We start from the raw sequence: 20,341 nt of genomic DNA, 5'->3' as shown, positions 1-20,341 counted from the left end.
AGGATTTTCACGTATGTTCATTTCATAATTCATAGATTTTTGTTTTCTTATCTTAGTTTGATCTTAGATTAGATAGCAGAAGTGGTAATTTTTTTATTAGAAAAGAAGTAGCAAAGTTCTCTATTATTTGTTTTTGAATCATCGAATAGAAATATTAATGCTAGCCATTTATAGTTTTGATCTTCTTATGGTAGCTTTACAACTCCCTTTTATAGTTTCTGCAGATGATTTGATTCATCAAAGTACCAGTTATTTCCTTGTGATTTCTTTGAAATTTCATTAAAAATCATTTCAACTTCATAACATAAGATGTTTCTCTTTATAGATTTGGGTATATAGATTTCTTTTAGCCATATGTTCAAAGCATTTTTATTCAAAAGTATTCTTAGTTTAATTTCAGAAGAAGAGTGGTTTGATTGCAGTTACTTTCTTGAACTTTCAATTTTGAAGCAAGTGTGAGTTAATTTAGTTTCCATTCAACAAGTGAGAGTTAATTTAGTTTTATTTTTGCAAGTGTTAGTTAATATAGTTTTCATTCTGCAAGTGTGAGTTCTTTATGGTTTCATTTTTCAAGTAAAAAATATTGCTTTAAATTCACAATCATTTTATTTTCACTAGATAGCAATGTTAATTTCATTTTTAAATAGGAATACAAAACTTAAAAACACATTTCCAATAACTCAATCAATTAATAAATCCAACTTAATAAAAAGGCTTCTAGCATATATTGTGCACTTGCACTTCACAAGTTTACCAACTCCGATCGATAATTTATGTAATCAATTTAAGACATTTAAGTTGACAAACAACTATCTTCAGCCCGAAAGGAAAGGATAACATATGGTGGGAAGATTTAAAGAATGTGAAAGGCATAAAAAAAAAAAAGGAGTTGTCATGGAAAGAATTTGAGGAATACTTTAGAGACAAATACATGTCTGAAAGGTATTTTGACAACAAAGCCAAGGAGTTCTATGATCTCAAAATGAGGAAAATGTCTGAAGAAGAGTATATTACTAAATTCCTTGAGTTGCTACGGTATGTGCCTTACCTCAAGTAGGAAAAGGCAAAAGTTCAAATTTTTATGATTGGGCTACCACAATCATTCAAAGACAGAATCGAATTTGATGAGCCAAGGACCCTAGAGGATGTAATTAGAAAGCTAAAAAATTGTTACAAGCAATCTAGGCATAGGCCATAGTTCAAGAGTGATTAGAAGGTGAGAGGTGGTCTTAAATACAAAAAAAGGGGCATAAGAAGGAGTGGAGGCCGCAAGATACAAATAGAAGGGAAAGCATGACTCCAACCAACTAAGGTCTGCCCCAATGAAAATTTAACTCTATTAATAAAGGTTGAACTAGCCATATTGAAGAGGCCAATATTTATGGTGGAGGACCATATAAATGCTAGATTTGTGAGGAGAATCACCTGAGGAGGGATTGCCCACAACATAAAAACGATGGATTGAAACTGCATAATGTTTAGGAGGTCGAGATAGTTTAGGAGATGGCCCAAAGTGTGCCCAGAATCTACGCAACGTTGGATAATAAACAAGTTGATCGCTATGCATCCATAATCAAGATGGAAGGTATGATTTATGATCAAATTGTCTCTATATTAGTTGACCCAAGGTCAAATTATAGTTACATTAGCCCAACAATTGTTGAAAAATGTTGATTAGCCAAAGAAGCACACGAGGAATCATGGTTGGTCCAGTTGGTCACATGAACGAAAAGGAAAGTGTAGCATTGGGTAAAAGTGTTCCACTTAGAGCTTAGTGGCACACTAATAACTTCCAATATGAATGTAATTCCACTGGGTGTGTATGATGCATTATTGGGAATGGATTGGTTGTTCTTGCATCGCACCAAAGTGGATTGTTATGAAAAAGTGATAGAATGCCTTGATGATACCGAGGAACGAAAAGTGTTAAAGGGAAAATTCAATCCCATATTAGTAAGGCTAATAATTGTGATGCAGGCCAAGAGGAGTTGTTGTAAGGGATGCAAACTATTCATGGTCCAAATCAACAATAGGATGAGAAATGACAACAACAATAGTTCGTTTGAGCACCCAATCTTGAAACTATTTCAAGATGTATTTCCAGAAGAAATTCTTGGTTTTCCTCCTATTGTGGTCAAACACAACCCCCCCATTTTTGACTTGTTCACTTCAAATAATGGGGACCCTTTCTCTAAAAAAATTTAGCTAAGCACCTTTTTAGGATTTTTAGTTAATCGATTATCCTATGCTTTTGTTAATTTTTCATTTTCTTTGGATTCTTGTTTTGATTGCTTTGTTAGAATCAATTTTTTATAAGCTTCCCATTGACGCTTGTTTCGCCTTATTTGGTCAACTGGTTTGAAAATGGTACTCCTTTGAAGTCCCATCATTTATCTAATCTGGGTTAAAAATGTTATTTTTATTCTTTTTATTTATTTTCGAAGTGGCTGTAGTTCACAAAATTTCATAACTAAATTAAGCATCACTAAAATAAAACCAAAATAAAAAAACTGATATTTAATTTTAAATTTTAAGATTAATTAAATTAATTATTATAATAAAATATAATTAATTTAATTAAAATTAAAACTTAATATTAAATATATATATATATATATATATATATATATATATATATATATATATATATATATAATAAAAAAAAATAAAATAAAATTTACATCCTATAATCACAACATCGGAGACATCGCAATTTTTTATAACATGCATATCTAAAAACCCCGACCCAACGTTTTTGCGATATGCGATGGCTAAAAGGCATGGCATTTGTTTTTTATGATACTTTTGGTTTTTTTTGTTTAACTTTCATTCATGTATGAGTAAAGAGAGATAGTGGTAGGTTAGTTTATTTTTTTTATTAGGCCGATAGGCCTTCCCTTTGGAACAGACTTTCGTCGTCCCTTTGTCTCCCGTGCTGACACGTGGAGAGTTATGCCATCGCTGTCGTGTCTCTACCACCTGTCATCTGCACTACTGGCGATTGGCGTTAAGTTGCGGACGATAAGGAAACAGCATACCCTTTCCCGTCGCATCCCGTTCCGTTCCGTCGAGAGACCCACCGCTGGCCCCATTCATGCCGAGCCCTCTTGTTGCGGTGAACTTCTTCACGTTTGCGAGTCATGCTAAGTTATGTTTTCTGCCACCAGCCGCCCTTTCCATTCGCCCGCCATAAATCTAGTAAGCGGCGCCTAAGTAAAAGCAAACCAGGTTGACAGTGGGGCCCTGAGCGAGAATGTAGGTAACCCTCACACAAAGCCCGGCACTCCAGAGTAGGGTAGTAATGGCGCATTCTTTTGTGGTCCCTGTTTTGCGGTGCACAGCTGTTCTGATGCACGATCAACTGTTCTGCGGTTTCCGTGCTTCCATGAGCGGGAGCCTTCTTGGATCAAACTACCGGCCGTCTTCGATCAATCTCATAGAGTATACCACTGTTCACGAGCGGGTAACGGAGCTGGAAATCGAACCGGAAGAGAACATCTGCAGGACATCATTTCTTCCAGATCAGGTCATCGTCTGTCTCAGTCCTCTTTAATTTTGAAGCTCTCTCAGTCCTCTTTAATAGATGCCCAGGAAGGGAGCCCATGTAGGTTCTGAAGTTATTTTAATGAAGAACTGTTTGATGGGCAGAAAATCTGTGTAAACGTGTGATTGAGATTGGTTGTGTGTGCTCCTTACTCAAGAATTGTTATGATTGTGTACGAACTCTTGAAAACGGTGTTTCCATGGATTGTAATTAGTGCTGAAGACGCCTGTCTTTGATTCGATTTCAGTACACACAAACATGGACAGTAATGAGTGGTAAATACACCTGTATTTGATTCGATTTCAGTACACACAAACATGTAGTAGATATGTGCCTGTGCCTGCCTGTATTAGACTTGGCCAAAGTTCAAGACCCACCGGAAATGTTTCGCTGTAAATTGGCCCGCTCTGCGCGGGTTGTATACAAGGATCTTGAATAACAAGAAGCCCAGAAAAAGGAAATAAAATAAAAATAAATATAAATGAAATTATGTATTACTGTGCAGTATGTAGACAATGCCTTGCCTGGCACACTGGATGATTTTAAACAGTTGTTCACTGATATTGGGACATGTGCACGATACTACCATTGTTGCCTATTTGTCAATGTAGGAAGTCTGAGACATTGACCAGAACCTTATATTCCCTGTAAATCACTTCTTTGACAATGCCACAAAAAATCACAAGTTACTTTGATGTCTAAGAATTATGCAGCCAGGGAAGAATACTTACTTCCCAAGCAGACATATTGTGAAGCCACAGAGGACTAAATAAGTTCCAAATGCCATAAAGGGAATATATAAGTCTGGAGCATTTATATCATAGATAGGTGGCTTGTGTGTGAGACCGCCTGGAATCTGCTCAGCTATCCTTGTCCAATGACCCTAAAAAAACACAGTGAAAACATACAAAAAAAATTAAACTTATGTATGATTACAAACATTCTCAAGCAAAATGAAAATACTACCACTATGGGGAGATGAATTTTCAGTGGAGTCAGATACTTTGTGACTTACCCTGTGCAAAAAGGGAAACAGGATTACTTTCAGCTTGTTCTTCACATATCGGTTGTTCACTTGAAAATAATATTGTGGATGAGAAAAATATTTGCTGACCTGCTCATAAAAATCATCACCTCAGCTTATTAAGAGAAACTTTGTCAATCATAAGAAATTAAAAAAGGAAACTATTCTTGTTGTAAACCCTATCCATGGAATCAATTGACTCATCTCTCATTTTAAATGGAGACCTATTAGAAATTTCAAAGTGATTCAACCAGGATAAAAGTGCAACTCATACAATGCTTTGCACATTTTCTGTGCCACTTCCAAAAATTCTTTCCCCATATGCACCTAATCCATCTCGAATAAATCCTGAAGCAGCCCCATAAAATGCATTATTGAATGGATTTGGTGTTGTGTTCGATGGTGGTCTCTGCATGCCAGGCTGTCCTCCGAGGTCTTCATACATGACTTTGGGTACCTGTAACAATCAACCAGGTAGAATAAAGTCAGAAAAACCACGTTACAACCCATAGTTGAAAACTGTCCTCAAATAGAGATGAGATAGCCAGAACTCCACTTCTATGGAGAAAATACAGAGTAGAATTGGATCTGACTCCTTTTGATAACTACCTAGCTGGAAAAAATTCCATGGTTTACTTTATTGGTAAATTTCAGTTTATAAATGTTAAAATGAGGAAACATGTATGCATACATGTAGAGGCTAAGAGGAAGTTATGCACATTACATCAAATGCATTATTGAATGGATTTGGTGCTGTGTTCGATGGTGGTCTTTGCATGCCAGGCTGTCCTCCGAGGTCTTCATACATGACTTTGGGTACCTGTAACAATCAACGAGGTAGAATAAAGTTAAAAAAACCATGTTACAACCCATAGTTGAAAACTGTCCTCAAATAGAGATGAGATAGCCAGAACTCCACTTCTATGGATAAAATACAGAGTAGAATTGGATCTGACTCCTTTTCATAACTGGCTAGCTGGAAAATATTCCATGGTTTACTTTATTGGTAAATTCCAGTTTATAAATGTTAAAAGGAGGAAACATGTATGCATACATGTAGAGGCTAAGACGAAGTTATGCACATTACATAATGTACTCTTTCTTCTCCTTGTGAGGGATTTTTGTCGCGTCTGTTTATTGTTTTTTATTAGTAGTGATAAAAATTGTCATTGCCCATTGCTAAATCATAGAACAGTCTTCTGCTCTTTCTTCTCTCTGTTGTTCCATTGTTCCAATGATGTGCATTTTTTTTTATCATTATAAGGAATTTATATCTTACTATTTCGCTTCATGTATATCTTATATCTCACCTACTCTTTCTTATCATTGTAAGGAAGTTATTTCTTACCATAATTTATACCAATCTCTTGTTTCACTTCTTGTATCATATTTTGTTATAATTGATTGTTATTAGGAGAGGCACAAGTCGTGATAGGGAGGAAGCTATGCACATGTAATTTTCCAAGGGACTTTCTGGTGCTTAAAAATTAAATTGCCACATATCTCCACTGGTCTGTCATGAGCATATTAGCTGTTAATTTGTTAATGTTTAGTTTCATGGCACTTTTAATGAGAATTATCGAGTAGACAATTTTGCATCAAGTACTCTTCTCTTCTTTCAAGAAAAAAATATGTAGCTTCACCCAACCAGCTTTATACATACATAAACACATAGCTAGAACAGGTATAATGATGATGGTTCCCTAGCTAGGATCAACTCCACTGCATTACTGGCATGTACATAATTAACGTTTAACTCATCATTGCTACCGAATTATACCTAAATTTATTGCTAGGTCAACTGATCCCATGCAAATGCCAATATTATCCCTTGTTGGGTAAGCCATGTGCAACACCATTGGCGTATCACTGCTACCTATGGAGTTCATGATTGCGTTCAAAATAGGTATATGATGCCAGCCTCCCTAAAGTGAATATGGTAAAGTGTCAACATACAGAGTTTACCTCTGAAATTTGGAAGGCAGGGACTGTAACACCTGCTGTGTCAGCCCTATTGTTAAGCACTCACCCCTAAATTCCTCTGTGGTGAACACGTCTCCCACATGAACATCTGCTGGTTTCCAAGGAGAACACAGTCCGTAGTAGGGGCAAGTTCTCATGATCTATCTATTTATTGGGCTGAGGCTCCTCCCTATTTCTCTTCAACATATGTCATTCTACTCTGAATTCTGCATGTGTGGTGCATAAGAAACTGACATACTAACAATACCAGTAGACAAAACATGGTGTGAGCACACAATTTTAGAGCAAATTTTGATTGTGCACACCTAAGGATAGGTAGGAGGTGAGGTAATTCAAAGCCCTTCCTCTCAGGTCATGAAATTACATGGGTTAGTAAGGCTAAAATTATATTGAAACTGCCCACATTCTTTCCCCTTTCACATCATACTCCATTTCCCTCTTTTTAACTTTGTACAAAAAGAAAATGGGAATTGAATTACTCCTCTTTTCCAGATCGCTGCATTTAGGTGGGTTGGTCAGGCTGCAAATAAATAGAAACTGCCCATGATAGTCCGCAATCGGGCCACTGTTATGTGACTGATGGAATCTGATTGTTGTTATGGTCTGGCCGCTGTTTTCAGGGTCATGTTTCTGACAAGAGGGAGGAGCCAGATAGCTCTTATTACAAACATGAGCTTGGCCCCAGATAGTCCTTCTATATGCCTGGACTGAAGGAATTTGTGAACTTTCATATTCAATAGCTATACATGGTGTTTGAATAGCGTGTTCACTATATGCAATGCCTGCTATTCAACATCCCTAAAATGTGGAGAAATGCACAAGCACAGTGAGTACACCCGAATATAGCATATTAAAGAAAAAAAAATTGTGCATTGTTCACAGGATACTTATTATTACAAAGCCATATGGAGTCCAGTCAGCCTTTTAGAAGGGTCTGCAAAGGGTAAATTAAGTGAGTGAAATACATGGCAAATGCCTCGATTGAACCACATCTCTTAATGTGTAGGATCAGTATTACGATTGGCTGAGAAATGTTCCTATTTCATTGATGTTTTGCCGGTACTGTAAGACTATAAGCATTTTTGAGCCGCTTGAGGTGCTTCTAAATTCCAACAATATGTAGCTTGTCCCTGAATCAAATAACAAGCATTTTGTTAACGTGGATTACCTTGGGTGGTTAATATCAGAGGTTATTCTCCTCCCCGTGTAGGTTGTGCCCTTATTATTGTTTCACCATCAACAGTTAGCCTTCTTAGATTAGATTCCGCATTCATGTCACATCTTCTTTGACTAGAATTCTGTATTGTGGTGAAATTGATGAATTGCAGGTACTCCTATCACGGGAAAAAGAAACCTCTTGTTCTATTATGGAGACAACCTTGACACTGAATGCCATTCCTCTATTGCTAAATGGTTGCACCGAGATTCAACCACTACTTCAGATAATCGATGTAGGTTCCGTTACCTCATTGAAAACAACATCCTCGCACTTCCACATAACTCTATCTGATGGAACACATCAACATAAGACTTTGCTACCATCTACATATGGCCCACAAGTTGTCTCTGGAGACATCCAAATTGGCTCAATAATTCTGCTCAAAAAAGTAGCTTGCACAGTGCTGCAAAACTCCTCGTAAGGCCCACCATTTGAAATCACCTTCTTTTACTTTTTCCCGCCTAGCCGTTTTTTGCATCAAAAGAAGGAAAATGGAATCTTTATTAATTCATTTCTTACTTGTTTACATAAGGTCCATCCGAGTCGTTGAGCTTGAAGTTGTGCAGCGCTCAGCAGCATTGATGAAGGACACATCGATGCTGCAACATGCACAGGCGGGTTCAGCAGAATTTACCTCTTCGTCAGCTGAAGATACCTTGCCCTCTGTAGTTACTCCACCAACTACGGCAACAACTCCAACAATTCCATTCACGGCACTCAACCCTTACCGAAAATATTGGTCTATCCAAGGTAGAGCATCTACAAAGACATCATTGAAGGCATACAACAATGTGCGAGGCTCAGGAAAAGTTTTCGGATTTGACCTTATCAACCGTGATAAGGAAGAGATCCACCTTTCTGCATTTGCTGAACTGGCCGAATCTCTTTACAATCTAATTCAGGTTGGGCAACTATACATTGTATCAAATGGCACAGTAAGAGAAGCAAATCCAAACTACAACCACCTCAAGAACAAATGGGAGATTTACTTGTCTGCTGCTTCCACTATCAATCCATGTCCTACAGATGATCCAACGTTTCCCTACCAGAGCTTTCACTTCAAGAATATTGCTGAAGTAAAAAGTGCAACTCCAAATACAAATGTGGATGTCATCGGTGTTGTTACCTCCACGTCACCTACATCAACAATTCGACGAAAAGATGGAAGTGAAACATTAAGGAAAACACTCATACTAAAGGACAAGTCGGGTTTTAGCATTGATGTAACATTATGGGGAGACCACTGTGACTATATAGGACAACATCTTTCTGAATTCTACTCTTTCGACAACCCACTAATTCTTGCAATCAAAGGAGGCCGCGTGTCTGAATTTAATGGCACCACAATAGGGACGATACCAACGAGCACTCTCACAATAAATCCACAGGTTGAAGAAACTCAGCAATTACATGCATGGTTCCGTGAAACTGGCTATAACTCTTCTTCTCCATCTTTGAGTAGAAACTATGGTGTTGCTTCAAGACGTGCCCTGCCACGAAAGACGCTTCATGAAATTGATGGCATGCAACCCTCTGATAAAGCAATCTGGGTTTCAGTTCGAGCAACAATTACTGCTCTTCATATGGATGACTTCTACTTTCTAGCATATCCACTAGATTTCAATGGAAAACAATGCATGAAGAAGGTTGTGGAGCATTCTAACAATCTTTGGCATTGTACAAAATGTAACGGTGACTTCCTAGAATGTGACTATCGTTACAAACTTAAAATTGAGCTACATGACCACACCGGGAATCTACAGAACGTCACAGTTTTCAATGATGCAGGGAACGAGCTCATGGGCATCACGGCAAAAGACCTGTTCCTACTTTCTATCGAACCAACTGATCTACAGGAAATTTGTGGCCGGATTTCAGGGCACCGCTTCCAGCTAACACTTTCCATTAAAACAGATTACTTCAACGGTGTTCAACGCTTGCAACCAATACTGATCAATTCAGAAGAAATTCAATATGCCTCTGCATGCAAGGAAGCACTCACCGACATTCAAGCACTGTCCGCTTCAAAACGAACTATTGTTCGCCGCCTTTGAACTTCTTCTTAGGGCTTCATCTACCACGCCTGTTTGTACATAAACAAACATTTCCACACATCTAACTGTCTCATCTTTGTAAATTACACACCCATGTTATTATCATGAAACCTGTAGTTCTCAGTGCAAATACTCTCTTCCAGTCATTCCAACATATGTATGTTTGCCATTTACATTTTACATAATATAAATATCAACATTTGTAAAGAGTCACTACATATGTTTCTCGTTCATTGTCTACATGCTATACATTGATCCCTTACTTGCTAAGCTATGCATTTTATCGCTCAAACATGTCAAACAAAAAAAAATTGAAGAAGAAGGGAACGAAATATTTTTAGTCTTGTTTCTCTCCTCTCAATGATAGATGCTGAAATAACATATGATTTCATAGCATTCCTAATTGCATGTTTTCCCTTCTACCTAATCTACCTACCTTCACCGTTGTTGAACTACAAAGAAAATTAAATCTATGTTCAAAATATAATGTTTTAATTTCACAATGGATGTGCACCCAATAAAATGAGATCCCAAACATGCACTACTTATTTGTGAAAACTAACAACTATTACTTGTACTTGTTTATATATGCCACCAAACAATCAAATTGTGGCCAAAAACAAGCGGCGGCGTATTCTTTATGCACAACAAAAGGATCAAATAAATGCACGACGTCGACTACTTTATGAACACCACAACAACCCTACTACTTCCTCTACATCCCTTCCCACCTCAAATGCCCTCCCACCTATACAAACCAACCCACCACATGTTCATCATATCCAATATAACCCTCCTCTTAACGAAGAACACCGTCGCTTTCGAGAAAGGATTGATGGACTTTCTACCTTGCATGTTTGCACAACATGCAAGGAAGCATACCCAGGAATGAAAACAAAGCTCTTCCACGGTAGACTCTCTTGTTCTCGTTGTGCATCATCTAAATCTACCAATCGTTTTTCTGAACTAAACAACATGGACCCTGGAGAACAACCCTGTGTCCTTCACCAATTAACACAAGTTGAAGAAATGCTCATCGCACGTGTCAACCCCATTCTACAAGTCACTCATTCCCATGGTGGTCAATATAAATATAGTGGCCATACAATTAGCTTCCCTCAAGATATCACCAGTATTGCCAAATACTTACCCCGGCTGCTCTCTGACTTAAACATCCTCATTGTGAAAAGGCAAAATCCATCTGAAAAGGCCTACGAATTCTACGTTTGCAAATCACGTGTCCTTGCAGCTCTTGAATACAAAAAAAAATATGACCCTTACTACCATGATGTTCAATTGAATTCATCTGCAATTTCTACGTTGCCAGATCTCCCTATAGACATTTCTTCTCTTCTCCACAGTGTAACCACCTCCTCTTTTGAACCCCATCAAACCACTACTGATTCCACTTATAATCCTGATGTCATGCTACCTCCATTAGAAATCCAACCCTCTTCTTTCGTTCCAGTCCTCCCAAATTCATGTACTGAACGTGACCACATTTGTAACTATTTGCACTCGACCCATTCAAGTTCAACAAGCTCTATCGATTGGCCTCCAATATCTCCAACTGCTATAAATGAATACAACACCATCGGCCTCCTTGCCATGGCATTCCCCACACTCTTCCCTACAGGCATTGCAATGATCATGCAACCAAGACTTACAAAAGTTGAAATGCATGAATATGCTTTGCACTTGCTGCACTACCATGATAACCGCTTTGGCCAACACCCAAGATTCCACTACTATCTTTATAACATTCTAATGCGCCATCGTAGCCAAGCAACAGCCAGTGTTTTCGTGAAGAAGTACATTGAGAACAACTTGCCAACAACGGTATCAGACCTACGCTAGTGTCTTCATGACTCTACATATTCAAGATTGCCAGAGCAAATAATGAGGTTTGGGTCAGCACTACGAGGAACACGGTCTTTCTGGAAAAAACCCTGATCTGAGCTGACTGACATGATCACGCAAATAGGAAGCCCAACATTCTTCTTCACTCTCAGTGCAGCTGATACTAAATGGCATGACTTGCACACAATCATGCCCACCAGTGTTCCTTCCACTTCAGTCAACCCCTTCCAATGGAAAATCCAAAACATAATTAAAAACCCACATCTAACAGCCCAATATATGCATTGTAGATTTACAATTTTCCTTGAAGAAATCCTTCAAAAAGGCCTCCATGCAACCGACTACTGGTGCAGGTATTATTTAATATACATATCCCTCTACATTAATTTTATACATTGCATATACATGTATTAACTAAATGTACCCTTCATGTTATATTCAGATACGAATGGCAACACAGAGGATCCGCACACATTCATGGCTTCCTCTGGCTACAAAATGCACCAGACATGGACACACTTGATTGGGACAATGCATTAGAAGTTGCTAATGCACAGAAATATTTCGACCACTACGTAACTGCTTGGAATCCACGTCAGGCAGAACACCGAACTATTCCGCTTCACCAGTCAACAATTCATAACCCGTGTCTCCTTGACACAGCAGCAATATTCGCGTCCAATCAATTTGAAGACTACACAGAGCTTGTCAACTGCGTTCAACGTCATACAAAGTGTCATGAATCTTCTTGTCTTCGTAAGAAAGACAATGTGCTTAGCTGCCGATATGGAGTACCGTGGGAATTGAAGTCCACTTCTTCACTTTTCATTGATGATAAGGGTCATAAAACCTATGTCCCTGCTCGCAATGATGAAAGATTGAATATTCACAACGCCGATCTACTCTCTATTTGGAGAGCAAATGTTGATTGCCAACCAGTCCTTTCTCGCCATGCTGTATTGAAATATATTTCAAAATATGCAACAAAAGCGGAGACAAGATCTGAGAGCTACCGTCAAATGCTATCGCGACTATCACAAAGTGCCCTTCCAGAAGCACCTACTAGTGGTGTCATCTGAAAACTCCTTACAGAAACCATTGCAGATAGAGACATTGGTGCACAAGAGATATGCCATATGTTACAAAAGCTACCTCTCTCTCTTTGCAGCCGTACATTCCGTTCTTTGAATGTCAACAGGGCTGTTTTCAAACGTGTTTCGCAAGATACTGAAAATCCTGGTCCGACACCAAACTTTATCGTTGCATATATGAACAGGCCTGCCTCACTAGAACCACTGCCCCTCCTTGAAGCTGCTCGCTCGTGGTCATATTCTGCCCAGCGGAGAAGAAACCACTGGAAACACATATTCCCCCCAATGATTGTACATGTCTTGCCCCATTACAATGTCATTCCTTCCTCTACTAATCCTTCTTATGCCACCTTCTGTTGGAGTGAATTACTCTTGTATTTCCCCTTCCGAACACTCCCTGATGATATCGGTTCAACTGATGCAGAAATTATTGCACACTGGGAGCAAAAAAAAGGTGCATATACACCATGGCATGTCCATCGCGAACCAGAAAACCCACAAAGCCCACCTACTGAAGATCAACCTACCCCACACACACCCCCTGATTCCATGCAGATGAATGAATGGAAAATCCTCTCTCAACTACACCCAGGTTACAATATTGCAATTGATGACCTCGACATGATTGGGTACCGCGACTTTGATGTCAACCACAATTGGTCACAAAATACTGTCCCTTTCCCCTTGCAAGAAACTGCTATCAATTTCATTGAATTCAACCGCTCACCCATTCAAAACCAACATCATTCATTTTCCAACCTTCCCCATGATCATACATTATCCCCTAGCCAAAGCATAGCTTTCACCGCTGTTTTTACACACTTCAAAACCCCTTCACCAAAATTCCCACGGAAGATCATCGTACAAGGAACAGCTGGCGCAGGAAAATCCCATTTGATTAAATGCCTGCACCAAGCATTTGTGGAAAACTCGCCAGCCAACAAAAACCCTTTATTGTTACTTGCACCAACCTGCGTTGCAACTTTCAACATAAATGCCCTCACAATTCACTCTGCCCTTCATATCCCTATCCAGACAATGCATCCTCTCGAAGGCCAGCCGCTCCTACACCTACAAGAGCAACTCCGTCATGTAGAATACATCCTCATTGACGAAATGAGCTTCATCAGTCCAAAAATGCTTTCTCGCATTGAAGATCGTCTAAGAGAGGCATTCCCTCTTCATCGGAATACACCATTTGGTAATCGCTCAATTATCCTTGTCGGAGATTTAGGCCAACTACCACCTGTAAAAGACATTCCTTTATATGCTGGGACATCGTGTGGCACTGCACTTTGGCGCAGCTTCGACATGTTCATAACACTTTCAACCATTTTCCGTCAACAAGGAGCTAGCTCGTCCCAGGTTGCTTTCCGGCAAATACTTGCAAATCTTAGGAATGGAATATCTACACTTGAAGATTGGCAACATCTAATGTCAAGAACAATTTCATCTCTTACACATGAAGAGAAATGCACATTCGACGAGTCCATGCACCTATTCGCAACAAACAACGCAGTTGTCTTGCATAATAAAAAAATGCTCAAACAATTGAACATCCCAGTAGCACTTTGCTCTGTGGAACAACAAAGGCAGAAAACTCCTACTACAACAGAAGATGAGCACCTACCTGCAAAGGTGCTCTTATGCAGTGAACAAAAAGTTATGCTCACCAGCAACTTATGGGTACATGCAGGCCTTGTCAATGGCGCGCTTGGGAAGGTCATCTCAATATTTTATTCAATTGACTCAAAACCCCCAGCATTACCATCCTTTGTGGTTGTTGACTTTCGACAATACAGAGGAACAGCGTGGGACATTTCACACCCAACATGTGTACCCATTCCTCCCACCACAAGGGGTGCACGTCGTCAGATACCACTTCAAATGGCATGGGCTTTAACGATACACAAGTCACAAGGAATGACATTAGACAAAGCAACAGTGGACATCGGCACTAGAGAACGCCAAGGGCTAACATTCACTGCAATCTCAAGGGTGCGGTCACTAGCAAACATACACATCAATCCAGCATTCCCATTCTCCCGCATTGCACAAATGCACAGGAATCCATATCTTAAGCGTAGACAGCAAGAGGAATCATTCCTTGCATCAAAATCTATCCAGGATAATCCACTTTAGCCAATCATACAACCTGTCTTCCAGAATTACCCACATGGTAAACACCACTCACTACATAACGAAATTTCACATAGATTTCTTGCTTTTACATTTAATTTCATATGGTTTTATACTCATTTGGAATCGTTTAATTTATTTCGAATACTCAAACAAAATCGTCAAAAATATTCATTGTCACTTACAATGTTTCCTTTTTGGATGGCAACAGGTATGAATACATTCTACCTACGAAGGTTGTACGAGTGTTGCGAAGAAATTCAGCAACAAGAACTTACATTACAAGATATGCAAACAAAGATCTTGCCACAACAATCAATGCCACTTTACCGTTTGCGTCCAGCGATTGAATTGTTAAAGAAAATAAGGAACATACTTAAGATAACAATTCACATCCATGAAAGGGATGCACACAGGCAGATGCGCCATCAATTGCAGGAACAGCTCACACAATATGGCACCACAATAAACACTAACTGGTGTTGTCGATGCCATGGCCCATCATGCATATATGATTAGCAGCTCATTCTCAATTACATCTCTACATAATAGAATGCTTTCATTGTACATATGTTTAGAAGCCAACGAATACTTTCATTGTATATATGTTTAGTTATATCTGGCATGTTTAGTTATATCTTAATAGAACTGTTCTCTGTTGTATGAACAAAAAGTATTCAATTACGTGGTCCACTGCTCTTTGTTTTGGGTTTTATGAATCAACCAACAACATTTTCTATAAAGAAAAACGTTTCTCACTTTAGATAGGTCGATGTTTACAACAACCTATTGAAAAAGTAATAAGGCCATTTATCCAAATGCAGTAAGAATGAATGGAATATAAAATCATTCATTACAGCCACAATAATAAAGAAATAATCTAAACCTTGGTGTCCAAAATCACAATCCTAAAATAATCTGATAGCCAGCACAGCCAAACTTCATAAGTTAGTATGGCCAAGGTCTACTAAATTTAAGGCATCCACAACACGGTGCATTTTCTGTTCTCTGAATGGTTAAGCAGGTAGTTGAGATGAGTTGTTTTCCAATTGAAAGCAGTATACCCCACAACAGGGGTTCACGTACTTGATAAAACAGTTCTCTCTGGTATGAACAAAGAATAATCGAGTACATGGTCCACTGCTCTGTGTTTTTCGTTGGTTAAATGCTCTGTGTTTTGCAATAAGAGAGAGCAGGTTGGGCTCTAGAGCCCAAATGGCAAGATTCCTTCTACATTAAACAACAAAAACATGTCAGCATTTTAGCCTTTCATCACATTCACATACTTCACTTTTATATCATTTGCATGTTCAGCTTTGGAAGATGCTCCAGACACTCACAATGGGTTGCACACTGCTATTAATCTGTATTCTATTACAAATGGGAGGCAGGAGGAATGTATCTGTGATGGCCTCTGTTGCTTTTCCTGGGATGAAAGAGCAGTATGAGACGCTGAGATTGAGCCCTGGGGCTTCTGAAAAAGATGTGAAGAGAGCCTACCGTCGCCTTGCGTTGCAGGTATGCAAGTATCCATTTGAAGTTATGCCTCTTACTTTCAAGGTCAGATATTTTCAATAAATCTTCCATTTCTGAAGCAAATAGAAAAAGAGATACAGGTTTGAAATAGAAATTAAAAATGTCAAACTTCACACATTCTTGAGAATTTTTAAGAAAATTTGTCTGGCAATATCCCTGGTCATATATAATGTCAGAAAACATTAATATTGCACTCATATGTTGATATAATCTGGTTACAGTATCATCTGGATGTTTGCAAAGGAGATGTGTGTGGGGTTCAATTTCACAAGATCCATCAGGCTTCTGAGGTAAATTGCCTGCCTAAGAGTAATCTTTATCTATATGCATTTTCATTCTGTAATATGGGAGTCTTATGCAGGCCCACGGTTTTCTGATTGTTGTTACTTTTGTGATAATGAGCAGACGTTAATGTCCAGTTTAGCAAAGGCAAAGCAGCAAAGCTATTCTGCTGATTACTCTTTGGAGGGCATGATGGGAATCAATAACGATTATTGGGACGAGTGGGAAGAATGGATGGGATGGGAAGGAGCTGGAACCCTTGATTATTCCTCTCATATTAACATTTATGCCTGATGAAATTTTATCATAGACTGTGTAGGTGTCTATTGTCCGGCCTTGCAAACAGTTATGGCCTCTCCATTACCGATCCCATGGTTACTGTTATGGGCTATCTATAAAGTTCCTGCTATTGGCAGAAAAACAACTGTTTTAGAAAGCCCATAAAGCTTCTTCATTCATCTCCTGGAAATACAATATGTTCTTCTAACTGTATAGTTGATTTTATTTATCTTCCGTTGGTTTCCATAACACAAAGGACTTACTGATCCAGATGAAGCAACAGCTTTCTGAGTTGTCTCTGTTTTAGTGAGTCATTTGATTTGGTCATGGGTCCTGATTATTTTTTATTAAGAGATCTTTGATCATTGAGATGAAATGCTGCCGTTTCATTACATAATGCAAAATTTCTACATATTTGATCCTTGAGACATAATGAAACCGTTTCATTCCATAATGAATTTTTCTATTGTATATCATCCTGAACAAGGCATTATTCTTGGCTGTAACTATAGGCAATCCCTGCCTGTATTTGCAGGATTCAAATGTTGTTAAGTTTTACCATTAATGTTAATTTTATATGTTTCATCTGGGACTGAGATATATTCAATCAATTAGTTTTGAGTATGTGCTTTCTAGATTGTTACCGTGACAAATATAGGGTAATCCCTGACAAATTATGCTTGGGGTTATAATTGTGGAGCCATTGAGTGCAGAATTGATGCGTAGATCCTGTAGCAAGAGAGATCTGAACTGTGCTACACTGGCAAAGTTAATGAGGGCGATTGAAGTAGGCAAAGTGTCCAGGTTACAGATGTAGCGGCGAAGAGTGGCCAACAATGGGGTGGCACTAAAACTACTTATGTGATAGATACAGAAGAAGAAACTCATCACAATTTCGAAAGTATTCATATTTGCCATTTAAAATGTAAATTCTTCTGATTCCTTTTTCAAGAAAACAGTGGGAATTTATAGATTGTGTTTCTTTGTTTACATTAATGATAAAAGATCTAGACGAAATTCCCTGAAGGCTTGTTCTTTTTCAGGGTTTGAGTGAAAAATGTCGCTGCGTATGTATCCTACTTATGGAAAAGGGTATAAACAGTTTTGGGGCAGCAAAGATTGCTCCAAAGAAAATTCCAAGAAACTGAAATCATTTTAATTGAATTTGAAATTGTAGAAACCTTGAACCCCTTTCTTGGTTTGAAATCAAAGTTGAAGATGATTGGTGTGAGTAGAAGGAAAACGAGTGTATGGGAGTATGGGAGTGTAGAAGGAAAAATATCTGGAGACACAGATTATGTGAGGAAGCAAAACACAAAGATGGTCTAAAACTATTGTTAGAATTGGATATCAAAGAAACCTGTTAACCTATTGTGAATGAGTGATGCATAAGCAGTGTTATGTGGGGGCAATTGGTGTGTGACCAATGTTCTGTGTGAACTGGCGATCATTGGGAGTTGTTATCTGGAGACACAGATTAGCGTATAACTGAAAATTTTGGTTGAGACTATTTCCATTTTTGGAAAGCCAAATTGTAAAATGCCCTTTAAAGGAAGGATGTGTAGGGATTGCAGAAATTTCCAGAATCAAATTCTTGATGTAAATTTTTAAAAATTCACCTTATATTAAAGGTTTCTAATTTTTTTGAGAGCGCTCTTTCTTCTTTTTAAACCCCTTAAAGGTGGGGTGGGGATGTAAGATATATATTTTATTTGTAAAAATTCAGACAAGTAAATAGAACATTTAAAATATTTGCACTGTTTTGCCTCTTAAAATGCTTGAAAATGAAAGTTTGAATTGTATCTTGGATAGACCATAGATTAATAAGTGTTAAAAGCTTGCTTTGAGGGCCAGAGAAATACATATTGTTTTGAATGGTGGGTTTGCCAAAATGCAATCTAAAACCACTATATTTGAGGACTTAAGTATGTAAAACAAAATGAGATAAGTGCTAAAAGCTTGCTTTGAGGGCCAGAGAAATACATATTGTTTTGAATGGTGGGTTTGCCAAAATGGAATCTAAAACCACTATATTTGAGGACTTAAGTATGTAAAACAAAATGAGAGACAAAGTCTGAAAGGCCAAGCATGAAACATAAAACCAAGAATTTCAGGCATCTAATGAACGCAGATCAAACAACTCGACTCGAAATTTGTTACAGGTCATGTTTGATGATTGGCTATTCCAAGACATCAAAGCGAAATGTTGGCCTTCTTATGATGTTGACATCATCAAAGCCTTTGCTAAGTCACCTTCCTTTTACAATTTTCCAACCTTACTCTAACGAACTGTAGAAGAATATGGTACTGCATGGCAATCCAATCTGTATCAACAATAATCTATTGAACCTATTGAGCTTTAAGTATGAACGTGTTCTACACTTACTATATTAATATGAATGGTTTGGTTTTGGTTTTGTTCTTCTAATATCAAATGTACTGGTACAGGATGGTCAACGTGGTTATTGTCTTCGTCACTACTTAACTTTATATATGCTTGACTATCTATATAACTTTCTTCCTTTCACTAATCCTATCGGCCTCTCTTTGTACCTTTTGGGACAATTGCTAGTTACTTTTAATATTAAGTAATTTAAATAATTAATTTTATATTAATTAATTTAAATATAAAATGTAATTAAATAAATTAAATTAAAACTTAAATATTATTTAGATTAATATTAAATAGTTATAGAGTTCAGGCTTCTATGATCCATATCAAGATTGTGAGAGATTTTTCAGCGAAAATCACATGGAGTATTATTTGTCGACGCGTTTCGAACCAACTAGTGTGGTTCATCGTCAGGACAAGTTGAAGAACAGATCCAGCTTAGCATGATAAATAGCCTGAGCAGAGTCTCCAACGGCTAGATTGATTAACGGCTAATTTTGACCCTAGGAGCCAGGTCAAAATTATAATTTATTAATTTAATATTTTTACTATTTTTATTATTATTTTTCTATGGAAATAAGATAAATTAGGTAAATGGTTGGTTTTAAAGGAATTTATTTATAAAAATTAATAAATATAATTATAATACTAGGTTATTAAAAGTTAGGATTAATCATTTCAATGGTTGATTTGAAAAGAAAAGAAAATTTATTTATTTATTTAAATTATTTAATAAATTAATATTGGTATTATACATATATATAAATATTTTTAGGCCGATAGGCCTTTCCTATGCATCAACTTTTCGTCAACACTTTTACTCTGATCCGTTAGATCAGATGAAACACTTTCAACCGTTGATCTGAACCAGAAAACAAAACAATGGAAAATCAAGAAAGCACGGAAAGTCAAGAAAGCACAAAAGCTCAAAAAAGATT

The 20,341-nt window shown here is 37.8% G+C and overlaps 2 protein-coding genes and 1 pseudogene across 2 annotated transcripts; 2 read left to right on the top strand and 1 right to left on the bottom strand.

Moving 5' to 3' along the window:
- Positions 1–4,271: 4,271 nt before the first annotated feature.
- On the bottom strand, positions 4,272–5,025 carry LOC149224608 (uncharacterized). The gene is made up of 3 exons (XM_089383580.1): positions 4,843–5,025; positions 4,560–4,658; positions 4,272–4,427 (listed from the first exon to the last, which is right to left on the bottom strand). Exons 1-3 carry the CDS (start codon positions 5,011–5,013, stop codon positions 4,272–4,274), a joined length of 426 nt encoding a protein of 141 aa, XP_089239706.1. The 5' UTR covers positions 5,014–5,025.
- Positions 5,026–12,193: 7,168 nt separating this feature from the next.
- On the top strand, positions 12,194–14,917 carry LOC149224607 (uncharacterized). Its single transcript, XM_089388223.1, has 2 exons — positions 12,194–12,480; positions 12,883–14,917. Exons 1-2 carry the CDS (start codon positions 12,194–12,196, stop codon positions 14,915–14,917), a joined length of 2,322 nt encoding a protein of 773 aa, XP_089244349.1.
- A 1,377-nt stretch (positions 14,918–16,294) lies between these two features.
- Positions 16,295–17,026, top strand: LOC149224606 (chaperone protein dnaJ 8, chloroplastic pseudogene; annotated as a pseudogene).
- The last annotated feature ends 3,315 nt before the right edge of the window (positions 17,027–20,341 follow it).

The sequence above is a fragment of the Pinus tabuliformis genome, chromosome Q (genome assembly GCF_031772625.1).
Source record: "Pinus tabuliformis cultivar Carrire ecotype Pingquan chromosome Q, CPIR1, whole genome shotgun sequence".
Lineage (NCBI taxonomy): Eukaryota > Viridiplantae > Streptophyta > Pinopsida > Pinales > Pinaceae > Pinus > Pinus tabuliformis.
The sequence above is the reverse complement of the archived record's forward strand: the minus strand, read 5'-3'. Positions and strand labels throughout refer to the sequence as shown.